The 21524-nt window shown below is 37.7% G+C and overlaps 1 protein-coding gene across 2 annotated transcripts in view; it reads left to right on the top strand.

Moving 5' to 3' along the window:
• RNF13 (ring finger protein 13) overlaps positions 1-21524 on the top strand; it is a 127278-nt gene that overhangs the window by 89771 nt on the left and 15983 nt on the right. For both annotated transcript variants that reach the window (XM_027543655.1, XM_027543651.1), the window contains one exon: positions 177-270. In XM_027543655.1, the coding sequence (XP_027399456.1) occupies positions 177-270 (94 nt within the window). The remainder of the gene's footprint in view (positions 1-176; positions 271-21524) is intronic.

Here is a 21524-nt window from a genome sequence, read left to right as displayed (position 1 = left end):
ACTAGTCAATACATCTAATCATAGATATTTTAGCTAATAAACCTTGTGATTAGGGTTTAAATAAATTGATTTGTAGCAGCTATCTAGAAACTTAAAAGGCATTTATGATTTTAATAGTCATTTTCTATTTGCATGTTTAATATCTGATTCTCTTTATGTTTCTCTTTTATTTTTAGATCACAAAATTTGTCCAGGATAGGCATAGAGCTAGAAGAAACCGACTTCGTAAAGATCAACTTAAGAAACTCCCTGTACATAAATTCAAAAAAGGTAAGTTATTATTTTCTAAATAACCACCATTAGTTTATTTAATAATACATGGTGATCATACTTTAATACTACCTGCTGAGTCCTTGCCATACCCTATGCCTAATTCTCAGTTAGTAATTAATGAGTGAATGTAGAAGGTGGTCTTTTGCTGTGGTTTATCCTGGTAAAGGCAGGAACAGTCGGGGCAGGGGTGGGTACACAGTCTTCAGAGATTTTAAAAACAATAATGAAACTGAACAAAATGCTTTTTATTATCCCCATGTGCCAGAAGTTCAAAACATCAGTGGATAAAATATTTCTTTGCACCAGGTGGTCTGCTCCCATTGATCCTCCTCCTACTCTCTCTCCTCTCTACATCACTGTGTTAACATTGTGTTAACTAAAAACATATAGTGTTGGGTTAACTAAACACAATAGGGTAGCTGTTATGTATCGATGTATTTTAAATGTATCATCTCATTTTAATTTCCATATTCCTATGAAATGGGTACCATAATGGTTATTGTATATGAAGAAATAGAGGGTCAGAAAGGCAAAAAATTTAATGTCACCTCGCCAGTACTGATAGAGCTGGGGAGGGGTCTAACACTCTAGCTAATGTAGTTTCTCCTGCTTAAGCTTAGTGAGCTTTCAATGTGGGTACATGCTAATTAAATCTTTTTGGCCAGTAGTTCCGTAGAATTTTCAATTTCTATGCCAGTAAAAATGTTCTGTTTTTTAATTCAGTAGAGAAAATGCATAGAGTGGAAAGGAGAAAAAGAAAAGGCATTAATAATTCTGTCAACTATACTTCAATTAAAAAAAATTAGTTCTGCAAAATTTTTATTTTTCCAAGTAACTATTCAAAAAACCTACCAAATATAATAACCATTACTTTATGAATATAAAGTTTAACAACAAAAAAATAGGAAAATCACATGTTAAATAAATATCAACATTTATAAAAATGCAGTGCACTGTCATTATACAGTGTGGATTAATTAAAAGTTATTCATAGGCCAATTTGAGGACTGGCTTTAGGAATCACTTTTTAAGGCTCCATTTTGTGTGTTTATTTTCTGTTTTCTAAAACGAGGGGGAGTGGAGGGAGAGTGAAAGAAAGAATGATGTTTCTATTGTCCTAGGCTAAAAAAGAGCATGCATAGTTGGCTTTTCTTCTGAGTAAGATGAGTAGCCATTGTAGGATTTTGAGCAGAGAAAAGAAAAGATCTAAATTAAAAGTTAAGTGGATCTTTCTTGTTGCTGTGTTAAGAATAGGATGTAGAGGGTCAGAGGTATGAGTGGAGAGAACAAATAGGAGGCTGTTGCAGTAATCCCAAGTGAAAGATGAATGTGGCTTGGACTTGAATGGTAACAGTAGAGGAGATGAATATATTTGTAAAATGGAATTACTGGATTTATTGATGGACTAGATGTGGGGAGAAGAAACAAGGACAACTCCAGATTTTTTGGTTTCAGCAGCTGAGGGAGGCATTGCCTTAAAGAAATAAGGATGGTTAATAAATGGTGGCACAGGTTTGGGGAGAAAATTTGAGAGATCAGTTTTGGATATGTGGAATCTCAGATGTCTGTTAGACATTTGAATGAATCAGGACTTTCATTCCTCAACTGGAAGTATTGGTATAAATATGTATTTAAATCATGAGACTGATGATATTACCAAGAGAATGAGTATAAATGGACAGAATACCAAAGTCATTTTGGGGCAGCCTAACACTGAGTAAGGAACGAGTGGAATCAGCAGTGGAGACCAAGAACGAGTGACCAGTTATACAGGGGAAAATCAGAAAATAGTGGTTTATCAGAAACCAAGTGATTTCAGTCTCTAAAGAGCAAAGAGTGATTGATAACCTGTGTCAAGTGTTCCTGATAGATGAGAACTGATTGAATATTGATTATCATCATGTGCAGTTTTGTCAGAGTGATCAGTCCAAAAACCTGATTGTGGTGGGTTTGAAAATGGAAGGAGAGGAATATTAACTATAGACAACTTTTTCAAGAAATTTAACCATCAGATCAGATCAGTCACTCAGTTGTGTCCGACTCTTTGCGACCCCATGAATCGCAGCACGCCAGGCCTCCCTGTCCATCACCAACTCCCGGAGTTCATTGAGACTCACGTCCATCGAGTCAGTGATGCCATCCAGCCATCTCATCCTCTGTCGTCCCCTTCTCTTCCTGCCCCTAATCCCTCCCAGCATCAGAGTCTTGTCCAATGAGTCAACTCTTCGCATGAGGTGGCCAAAGTACTGGAGTTTCAGCTTTAGCATCATTCCTTCCACAGAAATCCCAGGGCTGATCTCCTTCAGAAAGGAGAGCAAAGAAATGGTGTAGCATCTGGTAGGGGAAATTTCATTGAGAAGTAATAGCATGTTTGCTGAAGAAAATTGATGATATAGGAGATAGATGGGAGAATTGCTATAATATGTATCTTTGTGAAGGCAGGAAGGCATGGGACCTGGTGTACAAATAGGTGGATTGGCCTTAGATAGGTGCATGGAGAGCTAAGCTAAGGGAAAGTAGAATATGTGGGCCCCAAGTCCTGGCAGTGTTTATGGTGGTCAGGCTGTGGAAGCATTCTTTACTTCCATGGCTCTCAGTGAAGTAGGAAACAGAATCGTCAACCAAAAGACAGGATAGGGGAGGAGATGTTGGAGGTTTAAGGACAGAAAGGTAGGGTCTGTTATTCTAGGAGAGTAGATGGGCAGATGGAATAGGGAAGTACGATTGCCTGGGAGCCTGAACCTTTCAGGTTCATAGTTATGAACCAACCAGCATAACTGTGTAGCCATGTTCATCTTTATGGAGTGGTGTTTATCCTTACTGTACCTTCACATTTTTTAGAAATGTGAAGTATAATGTGTATACAGAAAAGTTTATAAGACATTTTTCTGAAACTATCCAGTTCAAGAAACAGAACCTTATTAGTATCGCAGAAAATACTGTGTCCCCTTCTAGACTATAATCCTTTCCTCCTCACTGGAAGTATTCACCATGCTGGCTTATGATAATCATTTCATTGCCTTTCCCGTAAGTTTTATCACCTATGTATGGATTCCAAAACAATATGATACAATTTTTCCTATTTTTGAATTGTATTCTTTGGTCCTTCTTCTTTTATTAACATTTTTTGGATGCAATTAACCCACTTTATTGCATGTATGTGTAGTTCATTCAATGTCATTTCATTGTATAAGTATATTGTATATCCATTTTACTATTAATAGACAATTAGGTTTTTGTTTTGTTTTTATTTTTTATTGAAGTACTGTTGATATACAATGTTCTGTTTCCCCAGTTTGAGGGGATCTTTACAGACCATACTTTTAAGAACATTCTTGTACCTATATCCTGGTATATGTGAGCATGGATTTCTTTATAGAGTATATATCTAGAAGTAGATTAGCTGGCTCATAGGATATACGTATCTTCTATTTTACTGGATAATACCAAATCTGTTTCAAAGTGATGATGTTAACAGTTTATATTCCCATCAATATGTATATTGGTTCACATCTGAACCAATATTTTGTACTGACAGACTTTTAAATTGTAGCCAATCCAGTGGGTTTATAAAAATAGCTCATAGTGGTTTTAATTTACATTTCCCTCATCAGTGAGGTGAAGTGCCTATTTTTATTTAGTAGTTAGATTTTCACTTCCATGAAGCACCTTTCATGTTATTTTCCTGTTGGGTTGTCCTCCCCTGCTTTTTACATGTAGGAGGAATTCTTCAGATATTCGCACAACAACCACCGCCTCCCTACCCCACCCCAAGAGTTGTGGGTGTGTTGGTGAATCAGTCCTTCACTGATTTTATGTGTCCTAACTGTCTTCTGGTTTCGTTGCTTATTTTTTTTCACAGGACTAAAGTTCTGTTATGGTAGCATTTTGCATGTTTTAAAAGAACTTCTATACTCTAAGATCATGTGGATATTATCTAATGAAAGCTTTATAATTTTTCCTTTCATGTTTGGACATTTAGTCTGTCTAAATTGATTCTGTAAAATGAGGGCCCAATTTGTTTCCAATTTGATATTTTGTATAAGGATATACAGTTGTCCCACAGCTATTAAACATATACTGTTTGTAGTGTCGGTCAACTGTGACACAGTCAAGTGTCCATGCATGTGAGTTTGTTTCTGGACTTCTGTCAGTCTTCTTCTTATCTCAGTTACTATAGATTTATGGTAAGTCTTGATACTGTGATCAAGTTAGTCCTTCTGCCATGCTCTTCAACAATTTTTTAGCTATTCTTGACACTTTGCATTTCCATGTAAATCAGCCTGTCGAATCACCCTACCTCCAAATACACACACACACACACACACACACACACATACAGTTATTATATTTTTTGTAATAAAATATACATAACGTAAAAGTTACCATTTTAGCCATTTTCAAGTGTAAAGTGACATAAGCTATATTCACATGTGCAGTCATCACCACCATCCATCTCCAGAACTTTTCCATCATCCCAAATGGAAACTCTGCACCCAGTAAACAGTAACTCTCCATTGCCCCCCTAAACAGTCCATGGCAACTACCATTCTGCTTTCTATCTCAATGAATTTGGCTATTCTAGTCATGTAGTAAAGTGTAAGTCGCTCAGTCGTGTCCAACTCTTTGCAATCCCATGGACTATACAGTTCATGTATATTCTCCAGACCAGAATACTGGAGCAGGTAGCCTTTCCCTTCTCCAGGGGATCTTCCCAACCCAGGGATCGAACCCAGGCCTCCCTCATTGCAGGTGGATTCTTTACCAGTTGAACCACAAGGGAAACCCTCTAGTCTTTTTAAGTAGAATAATAAATAACTGGCTTGCTTGACTTGGCATAATGTCCTCAAGGTTTATCCATGCTGTAGGTTCATCCATGTTGTAGTATATGTCAGAATCTCTTTCCTTTTTAAGGCTGAGTAGTATTCATAATATTCTCTATATATACCACATACTGTTTATCCATTCATGTGTTGATAGATACCTAGGTGCTATTGTGAATAATGCTGCTATAAACATAGAGGGACATCTGTCAGTCTGTGCTTTCAGTTCTTTTGGGTGTATATCCAGAAGTGAAATTGCTGGATTAAATGGTAATGCTCTGTTGAATTTTTTGAGGAAAGCTATACTATTTTCTATAGTGACTGCATCATTTTACATTCCCACCAGCACTGCACAAGGCTCCCAGTTTTTTTACTTCCTTGCTAACACTGTCATTTTCTGTTTTTGTTTTTTGATAGTAGTCATCCTAATGGATGTGACATGGTATCTCATTGTAGTTTTGACTTGCCTTTCCCTGATGATTAGTGATGTTATGTAGTTATCATGTGCTTACTATTTTTTGTCTATCTTCTTTGGAGAAATTTCTGTTCAGGTTCTTGGTCCTATTGTATTCATCTTTAACCTTTTGGGAAATAATTTCAAACTTAGAAAAACTGTCCTTCAAAGTTTAAAAACTTTTGTTCTGAGAAAGACTCTGTTAAGAGGACAAAAAAACTGCATGATTTCTACAAAACCACCCATATACCTTTTATTCAGATTCACCTATTACTTACAATATTAGTTTCCATCAGATCAGATCAGATCAGATCATTCGCTCAGTCGTGTCCGACTCTTTGCGACCCCATGAATCGCAGCACACCAGGCCTCCCTGTCCATCACCAACTCCCGGAATTCACTCAGACTCACATCCATCGAGTCAGTGATGCCATCCAGCCATCTCATCCTCTGTCGTCCCCTTCTCCTCCCGCCCCCAATCCCTCCCAGCATCAGAGTCTTTTCCAATAAGTCAACTCTTCGCACGAGGTGGCCAAAGTACTGGAGTTTCAGCTTTAGCATCATTCCTTCCAAAGAAATCCCAGGGCTGATCTCCTTCAGAATGGACTGGTTGGATTTCCTTGCAGTCCAAGGGACTCTCAAGAGTCTTCTCCAACACCACAGTTCAAAAGCATCAATTCTTCGGCACTCAGCCTTCTTCACAGTCCAACTCTCACATCCATACATGACCACAGGAAAAACCATAGCCTTGACTAGACAAACCTTTGTTGGCAAAAGAATGTCTCTGCTTTTGAATATGCTATCTAGGTTGGTCATAACTTTCCTTCCAAGGAGTAAGCGTCTTATAACAACACCCAAATCCATTAAAACCTCATCTTGACTTGATTACATCTGGAAAGCAATTATATCCAAATGAGGTAACATCCACAAGTTCTGAGTGGACATGAGGTTTTGGCTGCAACCTATTGCTTTACCATTTTTGCTCTCCTTCTTTATATATGTATGTAAAATTTTCACTGGAATAATTTGAGAGTAAGTTATATACATCATGATCCTTTGTGTCTAAATATTTTCATGTGGATTCTTAAGAATAAGGAGATTCTTTTGTGGTACTGCATTTAAGTCACCAACCATAGGATATTTGTTGATGGGCTATTTTAATCTAATTCATTGTTCTTTTTCTAGTTTAGTTGTTTGTTCCAGTAGGTTCATTTATAACAGTAGTAACCAGGCTGGTATCATTTATTGCTTGTAGTTCTATTTCTTTGGGTTTCTTTAATTTGGGCTTCTTCTTTAGCCTTTGTCTTATATGACATTGACATTTAGAATAACATAGTGTCCTGGCTTTGTAAAAATATACTTTAGTTTTTTAATTAATAGATTTCATTTTTAGAACAGTTTAAAGTTTACAGAAAAATTGAGTAGAAAGTATAGAGGTCTCCTATATGCCCATCCCCTTCTTAAAATACCCCTAATATTATCCTCTTTCATTTGTGTGATACACTTATTACAAATGATGAATAAGTATTGATATATTATTAACTAAAGTACATAGTTTACATTAGAGTTCACTCTCTGCATTGTATAATTCCATGCATTTTGACAAATTGTATGCATTTTGACAAATGTCATGTAATACATCCATAATTATATCATACAGAATAATTTCACTGCTTTGAAAATCCCCTGTGCTCCATCCATTCACCCTTTTCTCCTTCCTTCCCACAAACTTCTGGCACCAACTGATGTGTTACCATCTCTATAGTTTTATGTGCTGCAGACTGTCAACAGTTGCAGCAATACAGCTGGAGTAGCAAATATGTGTGAATAAGTTCCCTTCATGTTTTGTGGCTTGATGGGTCATTTCTTTTTATTGCTGAATAATACTCCATTGTATGGCTATACCAAAGTATGTTTATCCAGTTGTCTATTGAAGAAGATCTTAGTTGCTTCCAAGTTTTGGAAGTTAAGAGTAAAGGTGCAGTAAATTTTTGTGTGTGTATTTTTGTGTGGACATAAGTTCTCAGTACATTTTGGGTAAACAACAAGGAGCATGATGGCTGGATCATGTGGTAATACTGTGTTTAGCTTTGTAAGAAACTGCTAAACTCTTCCACAGTGGCTGTACTACTTTGCGCTCCCAGCTGCAATAACTGAGAGTTCTGTTGCTGCACATTCTCCCCAGCATTTGGTATTGTCAGTGTTTTGTATTGTGTCGGGGAGTCTTTAACAGGAGGATTCCTACATGCTGTTTCTCACAACTCCTTTGTTTCTTTTCAAGCGGAGCAGCATGCTACTCCCAGGAACTGAGGTCATTGTGTGAGACAGGCTTGAATCTCCTTTAGTAAACATTCTCTTTAAGACAAAACTGCTTAGTCTCGATCCCCTTTCTTGAGATATGGATTGTCTCCTGACCTTGTGACCATTATTAATCCCTTGTTCCCTCGGTAACAGTTTCTGTATGTTTGGTTTTCTCATCTTTATCATTGTCGTAAGAAACTTCTTGCACCACAGCCTATATATACTCACAGAAAGATCATTAAAGCACCTTTGCTCCATCAGTGCTTGGGTCCCCGTGTCTTTCTTTCTTTCTCTCTCTCTCTGTCTCTGGCTAATTCTCTGGAGCATAGAAACCTGTCCTGCTCACTCTCCTGCCCGGGCTTCTAAGACCCTCTTGAGAAGGCGCCCTGTGCCTTTACCCCCTCGAGAGGGCGCCTGGTGCCTTCATGAGCAATGCAAGCCCTGTGTCAAGGGCTTTATTGGTTCTCTGCGTAAACCAGGGAATATCAGCCTCTTTCTCTCTTTCACTTTCTTATCTTCGACTCTGGACCACCAGGTTCCAGTCCATTAAAGGACTCCAACAACTGGCGCCCGAACAGGGACTCTGGTATACATGGCATTTCTGGTGGAGTGACTCAGGGCCTATTGAGGTCAATAAGTACTAAGACACTGGTCAAATGGCTAGACAGCCCCATCATTTCTCTGTTTTACTTCACCATTTGTTTAAAGCTCAGGGACTTTTGGTTTCACACCAATGAATAGAGGCTTGCTTTCAGACAGTGGTTAAATGTAATCCTTGGTTCCCTGATAAATGCAGTTTTGATTTAGAAATTTGGCACCGGGTCAAAGAAAATGTTGAGCAAGCTACCAAGCAGGGAAAATATATTCCAATTGATTTCTGGCCATGTGGGCTCTCATTAAAGCTGTAATTCTGCCATTTCAAGGTAAATTCTAGCCCTCACGATATTCGACAACAGACAGAACACTTATTGCTTGAATATGAATTAGATGATGAAACTTTACAAAAGACCCAATTAGAACAACACAAAATATTTCAAAATTTTCCTACTAGCCCTGCCCCGGCTGCTCCAAATGCTCCTCCTCTGCCAGCAGGCACGAATCCAGAAGTCTCTCCTTTGTTAGAACCTAATGATTCTAATAACGACTCTCCTAAGATGTTTTTTGACACCAAACTGGCAATGCTCTTCTGGACAATAATGATAAGTCCTTGGCACAGACTCGTATTTGCAGAAAATCAGTACTTAGTCGCTCTCCTCTGCAACAGAGGCTTTCTGAATTAATGGCTTTGCCATCACAAATTTCTGACGCCAATGGTTTCTCCGTCTTTCTAGTTATAAGAAATCTTGACGCTCAAGGGCACATAATACCTCAATATGACGATATTAATCTTTTTTACATGCAACAAATGAAAAAGGCTATAACTATGTATGACCGACATTTGCCTTTTACTAAAGAGCTTCTAAATGTTGTAGCATCTTCTATTGGAAACTTTATTCTCTATGATTGGCGAGTTTTAATAAAAGCTCTCCTTAAACTGGAGAATATCTTCAGTGGGCAATGTGATTTCATGATATAGCCAGAGATCATACTAACAAGAATACTCGAGCTGGCACTCCGCAAAACCAAATTATTTTTGAAAAGTTAACTGGCACCAGACAATTTGATACCATAGAAGCTCAAACACAATGCCCTCTCTTATTGCATGAACGATGTAAAACAGTAGCCCTTGAAGCTTGGGATCGAATTACTCCTCAAAGAGAGCCTACAGGTAGCTACACTAAAATATTACAAGGACCTAATGAAAGTTATGCTGATTTTTTAGCTAGATTAGAAACTGCTATTTCCCATACTGTAATCGGAGAAGAAACCAAGAAACAGCTAGAGAAATTACTTGCTTATGAGAATGCAAATCAGGAATATCAAAGAGCTACTGCTCCAATTTGTGAGACTGGGACTACTATTGATTATTTGGAGGCTTGTTGCAATCTAGGATCAGAAACTCAAAAGATGCAAATGGTAGTTGAGACAGTGGCTGCTACCTTTAGAAAGGGAAATGAAGGATGCCTTACATGTGGAAATAAAAACCAGTTAAAAAGGGACTACCCTAAGAAGGCTAATAAAAAACCTCCAATAATTTGCCCTTGCTGCCATAGAGGAATGCATTAGGCCAAAGATTATAAATCTAAATTTGATATTAAAAGAAAACCTATTCTAAGAAACTCCAAACAGGGGACCCCCCAGCCCAGGTCCCCTACAACAAAAAACAGGGGCAGATTCTATCTTTTCCCTCAAACCCTCAACATCTGGCTACCATCGATATACCAGCCATATATGATTTTTTCCTTTACCCTCAAGCAGTCCCTTCTAGAGTACCTACCGGACTTTTTAGACCTCTGTCCCCACAAACCTTCGGTCTTTTACTTGGCTGATCTAGTTTGACTTCTAAAGAAATTACTGTTCACCCTGGAATAATTGATTCAGATTATAAAGGAGAGATTCAAATTATGATGTCATCTCAGATTCTTTGGCAAACTCAGATATACATTCCACATTTTTCCTAAGGGCCACTGCTCATTTAACAAACAAAGCAATCATTAAAATAACTTAGAAGAATGACGAACCTATTTGGACAGAGCAATGGCCCCTTATGAAAGATAAATTACAGGCTACTAAAGAACTCATAGACACACAATTAGAATTAAAATATATTGAGGAATCTTGCTCTCCTTGGAACTCTATTTTTGTTATAAAAAAGAAATCTAACAAATGGCATCTCTTCAGTTCAGTTAAGTCACTCAGTCATGTCCGACTCTTTGCAACCCCATGAACCGCAGCACACCAGGCCTCCCTGTCCATCACCAACTCCTGGAGTTCATTCAAACTCACATCCATCGAGTTGGTGATGCCATCCAGCCATCTCATCCTCTGTCGTCCCCTTTTTCTCCTGACCCCAATCCCTCCCAGCATCAGAGTCTTTTCCAATGAGTCAACTTTTTGCATGAGGTGGCCAGAGTACCAGAGGTTCAGCTTCAGCATCATTCCCTCCAAAGAACACCCAGGACTGATCTCCTTTAGAATGGACTGGTTGGATCTCCTTGCAGTCCAAGGGACTCTCAAGAGTCTTCTCTCACACCACAGTTCAAAAGCATCATTCTTCGGCGCTCAGCTTTCTTCACAGTCCAACTCTAACATCCATACATGACCACTGGAAAAACCATAGCCTTGATGAGACAGACCTTTGTTGGCAAACTAATGTCCCTGCTTTTTAATGTGGTGTCTAGGTTGGTCATAACTTTCCTTCCAAGGAGTAAGTGTCTTTTAATTTCATGGCTGCAGTCACCATCTGCAGTGATTTGGAGCCCCCCAAAATAAAGTCTGACACTGTTTCCACTATTTTCTATTTCCTGTGAAGTGATGGGACCGGATGCCATGATCTTCGTTTTCTGAATGTTGAGCTTTAAGCCAACTTTTTCACTCTCCTCTTTCACTTTCATCAAGAGGCTTTTTAGTTCCTCTTCACTTTCTGCCATACGGGTGGTGTCATCTGCATGTCTGAGGTTATTGATATTTCTCCTGGCAATCTTTATTCCAGCTTGTGCTTCTTCCAGCCCAGTGTTTCTCATGATGTACTCTGCATAGAAGTTAAATAAGCAGGGTGACAATATACAGCCTTGACGTACTCCTTTTCCTATTTGGAACCAGTCTGTTGTTCCATGTCCAGTTCTAACTGTTGCTTCCTGACCTGCATATAGGTTTCTCAAGAGGCAGGTCAGGTGGTCTGGTATTCCCATCTCTTAAAGAATTTTCCACAGTTTATTGTGATCCACACAGTCAAAGATTTTGGCATAGTCAATAAAGCAGAAATAGATGTTTTTCTGGAACTCTCTTGCTTTTTTGATGATCCAGCGGATGTTGGCAATTTGATCTCTGGTTCCTCTGCCTTTTCTAAAACCAGCTTGAACATCTGGAAGTTCATGATGCACGTATTGCTGAAGCCTGGCGTGGAGAATTTTGAGCATTACTTTACTAGCTGTGAGATGAGTGCAATTGTGCGGTACTTTGAGCATTCTTTGGCATTGCCTTTCTTTGGGATTGGAATGAAAACTGACCTTTTCCAGTCCTGTGGCCACTGCTGAGTTGCCCAAATTTGCTGGCATATTGAGTGCAGCACTTTCACAACATCATCTTTCAGGATTTGAAATAGCTCAACTGGAATCCATCACCTCCACTATCTTTGTTCATAGTGATGCTTTCTAAGGCCCACTTGACTTCACATTCCAGGATGTCTGGCTCTAGGTTAGTGATCATACCATCGTGATTAAGAGACCTTAAAAAAAGATTAATGCATCTATGAAAGATACATTACAACCAGGGATCCCATCACCTACTACTATTCCTCAAAATTGGCACATTATTATTACTGATTTACAAGATTGCTTTTTTAATATACCTTTACAGTCTTTAGACCAGGAAAAATTCACTTTCTCTCTCCCTTATCCTAATCATATTGGGCCTCATAAAAGATTTCAATAGACTATGTTAACTCAAGGTGTGCTTAACAGTCCTGCTGCTGCTGCTAAGTCACTTCAGTCATGTTCGACTCTGTGCGACCCCAGAGACAACAGCCCACCAGGCTCCCCCGTCCCTGGGATACTCCAGGCAAGAACACTGGAGTGGGTTGCCATTTCCTTCTCTGCTTAACAGTCCTACTATTTGTCAAAATTTTGTAGCCAAGGCTTTACATCCAATGTGACAGCAATTCCTTCATGCATATATCATTAATAATTTAACTACAAAAAGGAGAAATGATATTTTTGACACTGAATGGCCATGCTATTCTTTAGACTCCAGAGAAAACTGATTAAAATAAAATCTTTTTTGAAATTGCAAAACCGGTTCTTCTTACACATGCAGTTAGAAAAAGGTTAACTTGTTAAAGTACTTTTTTGGAGCTCCAATTCTGCCTAAGAAACAAAAACAGGCCTAAGAAAAACCTAAAGTTAACTCTTATCATGTCCTTGGGATACACAGCCCACTCTATCTAGGACTCCAGCCATAAACAAGTTGGTGGAACTCAGGAAAAAAAAATTTTTTAAATTTCAAGCAGAAAACTATGCCTGTCTGTTTAAAATTATCTATGTCTCAATATATGTCTTTGTTTTTGGATAATATGAAGTTAATAAGCTCTATTTAAATTCAACTTCACATGAACTGAAAAATATTCAATATTAAATATAATGTTTATTTAAATGTAAATATAATTTAAATGTAATTATTTGCTAATCTAATTAAGACATGTCTTAAGTCATCAATATTATGTAATACTTTTATTATGCCTAGGTTTAAGGTAAACTAAGTTTGTTAACAAATATATATATATATATAAATGAGATGAAAACTTTTAGATAAACTCTATTAAAAAAATTATATTTTTAATAGAATAATCTATTATTATAATCTAAAATAATCTCTTAGGATTGGGGTAACTTAAATTTATAGAGTTACACTAAACTAAGTAATAGAAGTTTATTAAATAGCTAGGTCATTTCCAAATAAAATAAGATTTTAAAACATTAATTACTGAACATTAACTTCCTCTTACAGAAAGCTTTTCTTACAGAAAAACTAAAGAGATTTTAAACTAGTAATAAATATATAATGTATAATGTATATAAATATGGTTACATATATTTATATATATAATAAATATATAATATGATATAATATATTCACCAATCTATAAAATGCTAATATACAAGACACTTCATAGTTGCTAAAGTAAAATACATATTTTTAATAAAAAGATATACGAAATGGCAAATAAAATGATGAACACAAAAGTATAAAAAAGGTTTATGACAAATGAAGGAGAATTTTATGACAAATGGATGTAACTCATTGCTCTGAACTTTGTTCCTCTTCCTTCTTACATGTCTCGATCAATACAAATTCTTCTTTTATATGGGCCACACCTCTCCAAGCTAAAACTACACAACATGTTATAACTGATCTGATAGCTTACTTTACAATAATGAGAACACCTAATTCTATAAAAACAGACAATGGCCCTGCCTATATTTCTAAATAATTCAAACAATTTTTACATGCATCCTGTATTAAACAGATTACAAACATTCCTATAATCCACAAACACAAGACATAATTAAACGAACACATTACACACTAAAACTACAAATAAAAATTAAATAAGGGGAAATACACAGGAACACTTTGATCTTCCTAATCCAGAGCAAACTTTACTAGATTCTAATGCAGTATATTCTTTAAGCCTATAACTATTGTTAATATAGCTTTTTTCTGTTTCCATTCTGTAAGATTCTTAAAACAAAATAACATCAACTTCAGTGCCTGTTTCACAATACAAAACAAAAACAACATAAAAAGACACCATTTGCCAATTAAGTTATTTGTTTCTAAGAGTATCAAAAGTGTAAAATATTCACCTTCTTTTCAGGTCTGTCTTGAAAGTATAATCATCTTCCTTAACACATTGAACAGAGAGATTGAACAGCTGCTAGGCTGTGTTTCCTTTCCAGGGACAAGGTCAGGTATTTGGATGTGAGCAGCATTTTATTTGTCAATTTGTTCTGCATCAGCTTTTCAGTAATTTCACTTTGGAAAAAATGTTTGAGTGTTTGCTCCTAATCCTTTGCCCCAAATAACACAAACCACTTAAAACATAGTCAGATCCCATTTCTTTTTATATCAGGAAAAATGTATGTACTGAATGAGGAGGAAATCAACCCATTAATTCAAAACCACAGCTAAATACCAGTCCCCAAACAGATCTCTAGATGATTTTTTTTGGACTGAAATATTTCCTAGGAATGTTTTCATCGTTACCGCTTTCCTTTCTTTCTATAACTATTGTTAATATAGCTTTATGTTTTAAATTTTTAAAAACTTACTGCAAGGAGATATTTTGACAAAAGCAGAAAAACATTTAGAGACATTGAAAGATCTCTCTCTTCCTTTGCCCATTTGGTGTCAAGACAGGTTAACTAATCAGTGGAAATCTAAGAAACTAATCTTACAGGGAAAAGGGTATGCTTCTGTTTCTCCAGATGGATCCAATGAACTCACATGGCTTCCTCTTTGGAATATTCAATCTAAGAGGGCCCCCAACATTCAAACTAGAGATGAAACAACAAAAACTCCAGGAGGAAGAAATTCCAGTACAAGCCATGGCAGCTTTAAAAATTTCCAAAAAACACCGCACTCGACGTCATCGACCTTATAATCTCCCTACTTGAGGACAGATAAAAATCCTTACTAATCAAGCTGAAAATCTGATTTCTCAACAGGGAATGCCTCAAAATCCTGAAAATATTTTTTTATTTTTTCACTATGCTTGCTTTGCTTGCTTTTGCTTCCCCCGCTCAGGCTGACTTGATTGATCACACTTATTGGGCTTATATACCTAACCCCCCTTTTTTATTGTAGGTTATAAAATGGACAGATATAGGACCAATTGTATCCACTAATGACTCAACACATATGCCCCCTCCTTGGAACTTGGAGGGGCCCTCTCATCCTGAGAAAGAAGGAAAACTAATTAATATTTCTCTAGGCTGTGAAATCCTTCCTTTATGCATGGGCCCAGCAAAATTATATATTAATGTTAGTTGACAAACATGGGCTTTCATCCTGCCTCCAAAGAGGACTTTCGGACGCTGCTTGGATTATTTACTGCCCTTTCTTTGTCCATGAACCATGTTTATACTACTGAAACTTTAGGGAAAGAGTTAAGGAAAGATCAAAGAACACTATGCAAAGGATTTACTAATAAGAACTTTAAATATATTCCTTTTCATTGGGACAAATGTCAGGCCAAATCAGGAAAATTAATGTTTATGGATAATCATAGAGTTGTCACTGGGGACCCCATGGTATGTGGTTATCTAACTGCTCAGATGATATTAACAACACTGTGTGTGATTATGTTACCCAAGTAGCATGGAAGGTTACTAATACTGCAATGGAGCATTACCATGACAGAGGACTTCTTGGGTGGCTTGACGGTGGAATGGCCCCCCCTCGTCCTCGAATCGTCCTTGATAAACAGATTGGGCCTAAACAATGGGAATCTGGAAACTTGCTGTGAACACCGAAGAACTTAGGACTTGGACTGGACATTTCACAGGGACCAATCGTGGTCATAGAAACTATTTGTTATAATCAATCATATTTCATACAAACTTGTGTTCCACTTCCTTTTGTTATAGCTATAGGAAATTTACAATTCAGTAAGACTTTACGTTCTGTAACTTGCATAAATTGTAAATTATATACTTGTCTTAACTCCTCTACTTCCTTGAGAAATGACTCTCTTTTGATTCTTTGATCTCATTATAATCTGTGGTTACCAATAAATCTCCAGCGGTCCTGGGAAGAAGGTCCCATGGCTGGACTTGCTTCCCAGTTACTTACTAAATTGCTCCGGCGATCTAAACGGTTCATTGGATGACTGATTTTTGGCATTTTGGGATTAATAGCTATTTGCACCACTGCTGCCATCACTGGCATTACTTTATAAACCTCAATTCAAACACATAATTTTATCCAAAATTGGACTAAAGATGCTCATACTATGTGGGCCACTCAGTTTCAGATAGATGAGAATATTCAACATGAAATACAGGAACTAAAAACAGTCATCAAATGGGTTGGAGATCAATTAATAGAAGTACAAAAACGTGATGCTAAAATGTGATTGGAATTCTACTCAATTTTGTGTTACTCCTGTTCATTTCAATAATAGTGCCTACAACTGGGAACAAATCAAATTTCATTTACAAAACATACATGATAATGCCTCTCTGAATGTACAATTATTAAAAAAAGAAATTTTTGAAACCTTTTCTAAAAATCTGTCCTCTTCCACTAATTTGAAAACTTTAGCTGAACAACTAGCTGATCAATTATCTGGGCTAGACCCATGCAGATGGTTTCAAAGCATTACTTACAGCATCAGGTCTGGAACTGTAATTTTGGTGATTGTCTTGACAATTATATTTGTCATCTACCATTGCCTTCATGCAAAGATTATTAAAAGTAAACAAACTCTAATGGTCAGAACTCTTTTTACAAATTTTAAATAAATAAGGGGGAACTGTCGGGGAGTGTTTAACAGGAGGATTCCTACGTGCTGTTTCTCACAACTCCTTTGTTTCTTTTCAAGTGGAGCAGCACGCTGCTCCCAGGAACTGAGGTCATTGTGTGAGACAGGCTTGAATCTCCTTTAGTAAACATTCTCTTTAAGACAAAACTGCTTAGTCTCGATCCCCTTTCTTGAGATATGGATTGTCTCCTGACCTTGTGACCATTATTAATCCCTTGTTCCCTTGGTAACGGTTGCTGTATGTTTGGTTTTCTCATCTTTATCATTGTCGTAAGAAACTTCTTGCACCACAGCCTATATATACTCACAGAAAGATCATTAAAGCACCTTTGCTCCATCAGTGCTTGGGTCCCCGTGTCTTTCTTTCTTTCTTTCTCTCTCTCCCCGGCTAATTCTCTGAGTGTAGAAACTCGTCATGCTCACTCTCCTGCCCGGGCTTCTAAGACCCTCTTGAGAAGGCGCCCTATGCCTTCACCCCCTCGAGAGGGGGTGCCTTCGAGAGCAATGCAAGCCCTGTGTCAAGGGCTTAATTGGTTCTCTGTGTAAACAAGGGAATATCAGCCTCTTTCTCTATTTCACTTTCTTATCATCGACTCCAGACCACCAGGTTCTGGTCCATTAAAGGATCCCAACAGTATTGTAGCTATTCTAATAGATGTGTAGTGGTATCTCATACAAAAATTGTTGAGCAGCTTTAATATGCTTATTTGTACTTGCTATCTGTCTATCTTCTTTGATGAGATCTTTTAGTCATTTTTTAATTGGGTTTTATACCTGACTGAATGTTTGTGTCCCTCCACAATTCAGGTTAAAGTCACAATACCCAGTGTGATGCTATAGGTGGGCCCCTTGGGAAGTGATTAGGTCATGAAGAGACACAGGAGAAATGATATCTCTTTCATCTGAGGATACAGCAAGAGGGCAGCCATATGCAAATCAGAAAGAGGGTGATCACCAGAATGAAACTGGCGAGCCCCTTAATCTTGGATTTCCTAGCCTTCAGAACGATGCGAAGTAAATGTTGTTTACAGCCCCCAGTCTATGGTTTGTTACGGCAGCCCAAATTGACCAAGACAGGTTGTTTTCTTATTTGGGTTTTAAGAGTTCTTTGTACATTTCATATAACAAGCCTTTATCAGATATGTATTTTGCAAACATTTTTGCCCAGGGTGTGACTTGTCTCTTCACTCTAACAGTGTCTTCCTCAAAGAAGAAGTTTTAACCTTGATGAAGTCTCTCCTGTTGGTTTTTTCTTTCATAGTTCATTCTTTTGGTGTTGTACCTAAAAACTCACTATCAGATTCAAGGTGGGCTAGATTTTCTATGTAATCTTCCACAAATTTTACAGTTTTGCCTTTTCTGTTTAGGTTTGTGCTCTATTTTGAGTTATTTTGGGGAATGGTATAACATCTGTGTCCAGATTCTTTTTTTTTAACAGATCTTGTTATTCTGGTAAGTATGTATATAAAATAAAACATGTCATTTTAACCATCTTTAAGGGTACAGTTCAGTGGTTTTAATTATATTCACAGTATTTTTGCAGCCGTCACCACTATCTATTTCTAAAATTTTCTAATCACTCTAGAAACTCTGTACCTCTTGAACAACTACTTCCTATTCCTACCTCCCAACAGTCTCTGGTAACCTCTAATCTACTTTCTGTCACTGTGGATTTGCCTGTTCTAAATATTTCATATACATGGAATCATACAGTATTTGTCCTTTTGTGTCTGGCTCATCTTATGTTTTCAAGGATTATTCATGGTGTAGGATATATCAGAACTTCATTGTTTTTTATCAGTTCAGTCGCTTAGTCATGTCCAACTCTTTGTGACCCCATGGACTGACTGCAGCACGCCAGGCTTCCCTGTCCACCAACTCCCAGAGCTTGCTCAGACTCACGTCCATCGAGTTGGTGATGCCATCCAACCATCTCATCCTCTGTCGTCCCCTTCTCCTTTTGCCTTCAATCTTTCCCAGCATCAGGGTCTTCTCAAATGAGTTAATTCTTCACATCAGGTGGCCATAGTACTGGAGCTTCAACTTCAGCATCAGTCCTTCCAATGAATATTCAGGACTGATTTCCTTTAGGATTGACTGGTTAGATCTCCTCGCAGTCCAAGGGACTCTCAAGAGTCTTCTCCAACACCACAGTTCAAAAGCATCAATTCTTCGGCGCTCAGCTTTCTTCACAGTCCAACTCTAACATCCATACATGACCACTGGAAAAACCAGAGCCTTGACTAGACGGACCTTTGTTGGCAAAGTAATGTCTCTGTTTTCAATATGTTAACTAGGTTGGTCATAACTTTCCTTCCAAGGAGTAAGCGTCATTTCATGGCTGCAGTCACCATCTGCAGTGATTTTGGAGCCCAAAAAAATAAAGTCTGACACTGTTTCCACTGTTTCCCCATCTATTTCCCATGAAGTGATGGGACCGGATGCCATGATCTTCGTTTTCTGAACGTTGAGTTTTAAGCCAACCTTTTTACTTTCCTCTTTCACCTTCAAGAGGCTTTTGAGTTCCTCTTCACTTTCTGCCATAAGGGTGGTGTCATCTGCATATCTGAGGTTATTGATATTTCTCCCGGCAATCTTGATTCCAGCTTGTGCTTCTTCCAGCCCAGTGTTTCTCATGATGTACTCTGCATATATACTAAAGTTTGTGTTGGTAAAATGATATATCTCAGAATTTGTTTTAAATACTTCAGGAAAAAAAGCAGAGGAAGGTAGATCTAGCAAGAAGAGAGGCTGAAACTCAGTGATGGTGCATGAGGTGGTATAATGGTATTTGTCGTGTCCGACTCTGTGACCCCATGGACTATAGCCTGCTAGGCTCCTCTGTCCATGGGATTTTCCAGGCAAGAATATGGGAGTGGGGTTGCCATTTTTTTCTCCAGGGCATCTTCCCCAACCCAGGGATCAAACCTGCATCTTTTGCATTGGCAGGCAGATTCTTTACCACTGTGCCACCTGGAAGCCTGGTATAATGGTATACCATTATACTCTTGTGTATGTTTGAAACTTTTCTAATTTAAAAAAAGTAGAGAAAGTAACTAGCTGTCACTAGCTCTTATGTTTAAAAGGAAAGCCGATATAAGTCAGTGAGGAATGTTCATCATTTTCTTGCTGCAGGAATCATTCCATTTTAGGAATTATAGACAGCTCTAAAATGCCACTGAAATCACAAGTCCTTTCCTTTCCTATAGCTGGTTCCTAGCCTTCCTTCTACCACAGATAAACTTTATTAGTTGGAGGGGTCGGGGTTTATAAGTAATGTATCAGTAAGTTGTTCTTATGAACCCCATAGCAGTGAGGAAGTTAGCAGTTAACTTTTAGAAGATCAGCAAAATGTTACAGTGGAAAGAATACAGGATATGGAACCAAAAGACCTGATTCTTAGTGATTAGCTCTGTGGCTTTGAGCACTTAACCTCCCTCTCTGGTAATACTTGCTGAAAGTAACTCACTAAGATTTGAGAAGTAACGTAAAACCTTGTCTTTTCAAATACAAATTATTATAGACCCAAACTAAGCAAGTCTAGTATCATGCTAGCCATAAAGTCTATACAGTTTCATAGGCCAGCTTAGATACTCAGGATGCCTTAACTTCTGAAGAAAAAGAAATCTGGAGTTGCTATAAAGCAGTGTCTCCTTTGTGTCCTACTAGATTATTTCTTACAGTTAGACTGAGTTTTTTTTTTCAGTACTCTGTTATGGGAAATGCTTTCACCTATATATTGCCTCACTTGGCTTATTATCCATGATCTGTAGTTTGACTTTTTATTTAAAGATGTTTTCCCCAAAATGGTATTAGCAAATTTTCATAGGCTGATCATCCTCAAAGACGCATTTTAGTAATTTAACAAATGTTTATTAGTTTCTTGGTGGCTATGCTCTGAAAGAAGCAATTAATTATTTTATAAAGTTAGTTTACAGTCTCTGCCCTCAAAAAAAAAAAAAAAAAAGGTTATGGCTCAGAAAGTCTCAACATTTTTCTGCTTCCCTAAAATTGACATATGCAACTCCCTGCTACCAGTAACTTCTCTTCTATGCCATGTTTTTCAGTGCTGGGTGGGTGTAGGTGGGGTCGGGATCAGGAACACTGCTGTAGTCAGTCGTCAGTATTTTGAGTCCTCTTCTTCTGTAAAGTGGGACTCTCCTTTGCTGCCGTTTATTCTCTGGTTCACTGCTTGCTTAAAAAATAGCACACATTTGATCTATGGGCTTTATATCAGGTGATGATCGTCTTAGCCCTTGCCTGTTTCTGGTGAGCTATTTCCTGGTGACTTCCATACTTGTATATCCCACCTTTCTCTTGAGCACGTTCCATATATCCAGTTAACTAACAGACATCTGTGCCTGGATATACAGTCAAGTTCAGTATGCTCAGAACTATTTTTCCTTTTGCATTTAGTCAACATTTGTTTGACCAGCGACTGTGCTTGGTGTTAGAGATAGCAGCTTACTGTCTGTAACTATATACAATAAGAGAACCTCTATAGTTTATTCTGAGAATCATTTTTAAAATT

Source organism: Bos indicus x Bos taurus, chromosome 1 (genome assembly GCF_003369695.1).
Source record: "Bos indicus x Bos taurus breed Angus x Brahman F1 hybrid chromosome 1, Bos_hybrid_MaternalHap_v2.0, whole genome shotgun sequence".
Lineage (NCBI taxonomy): Eukaryota > Metazoa > Chordata > Mammalia > Artiodactyla > Bovidae > Bos > Bos indicus x Bos taurus.
This window is presented reverse-complemented; position numbering and strand designations above follow the sequence as displayed.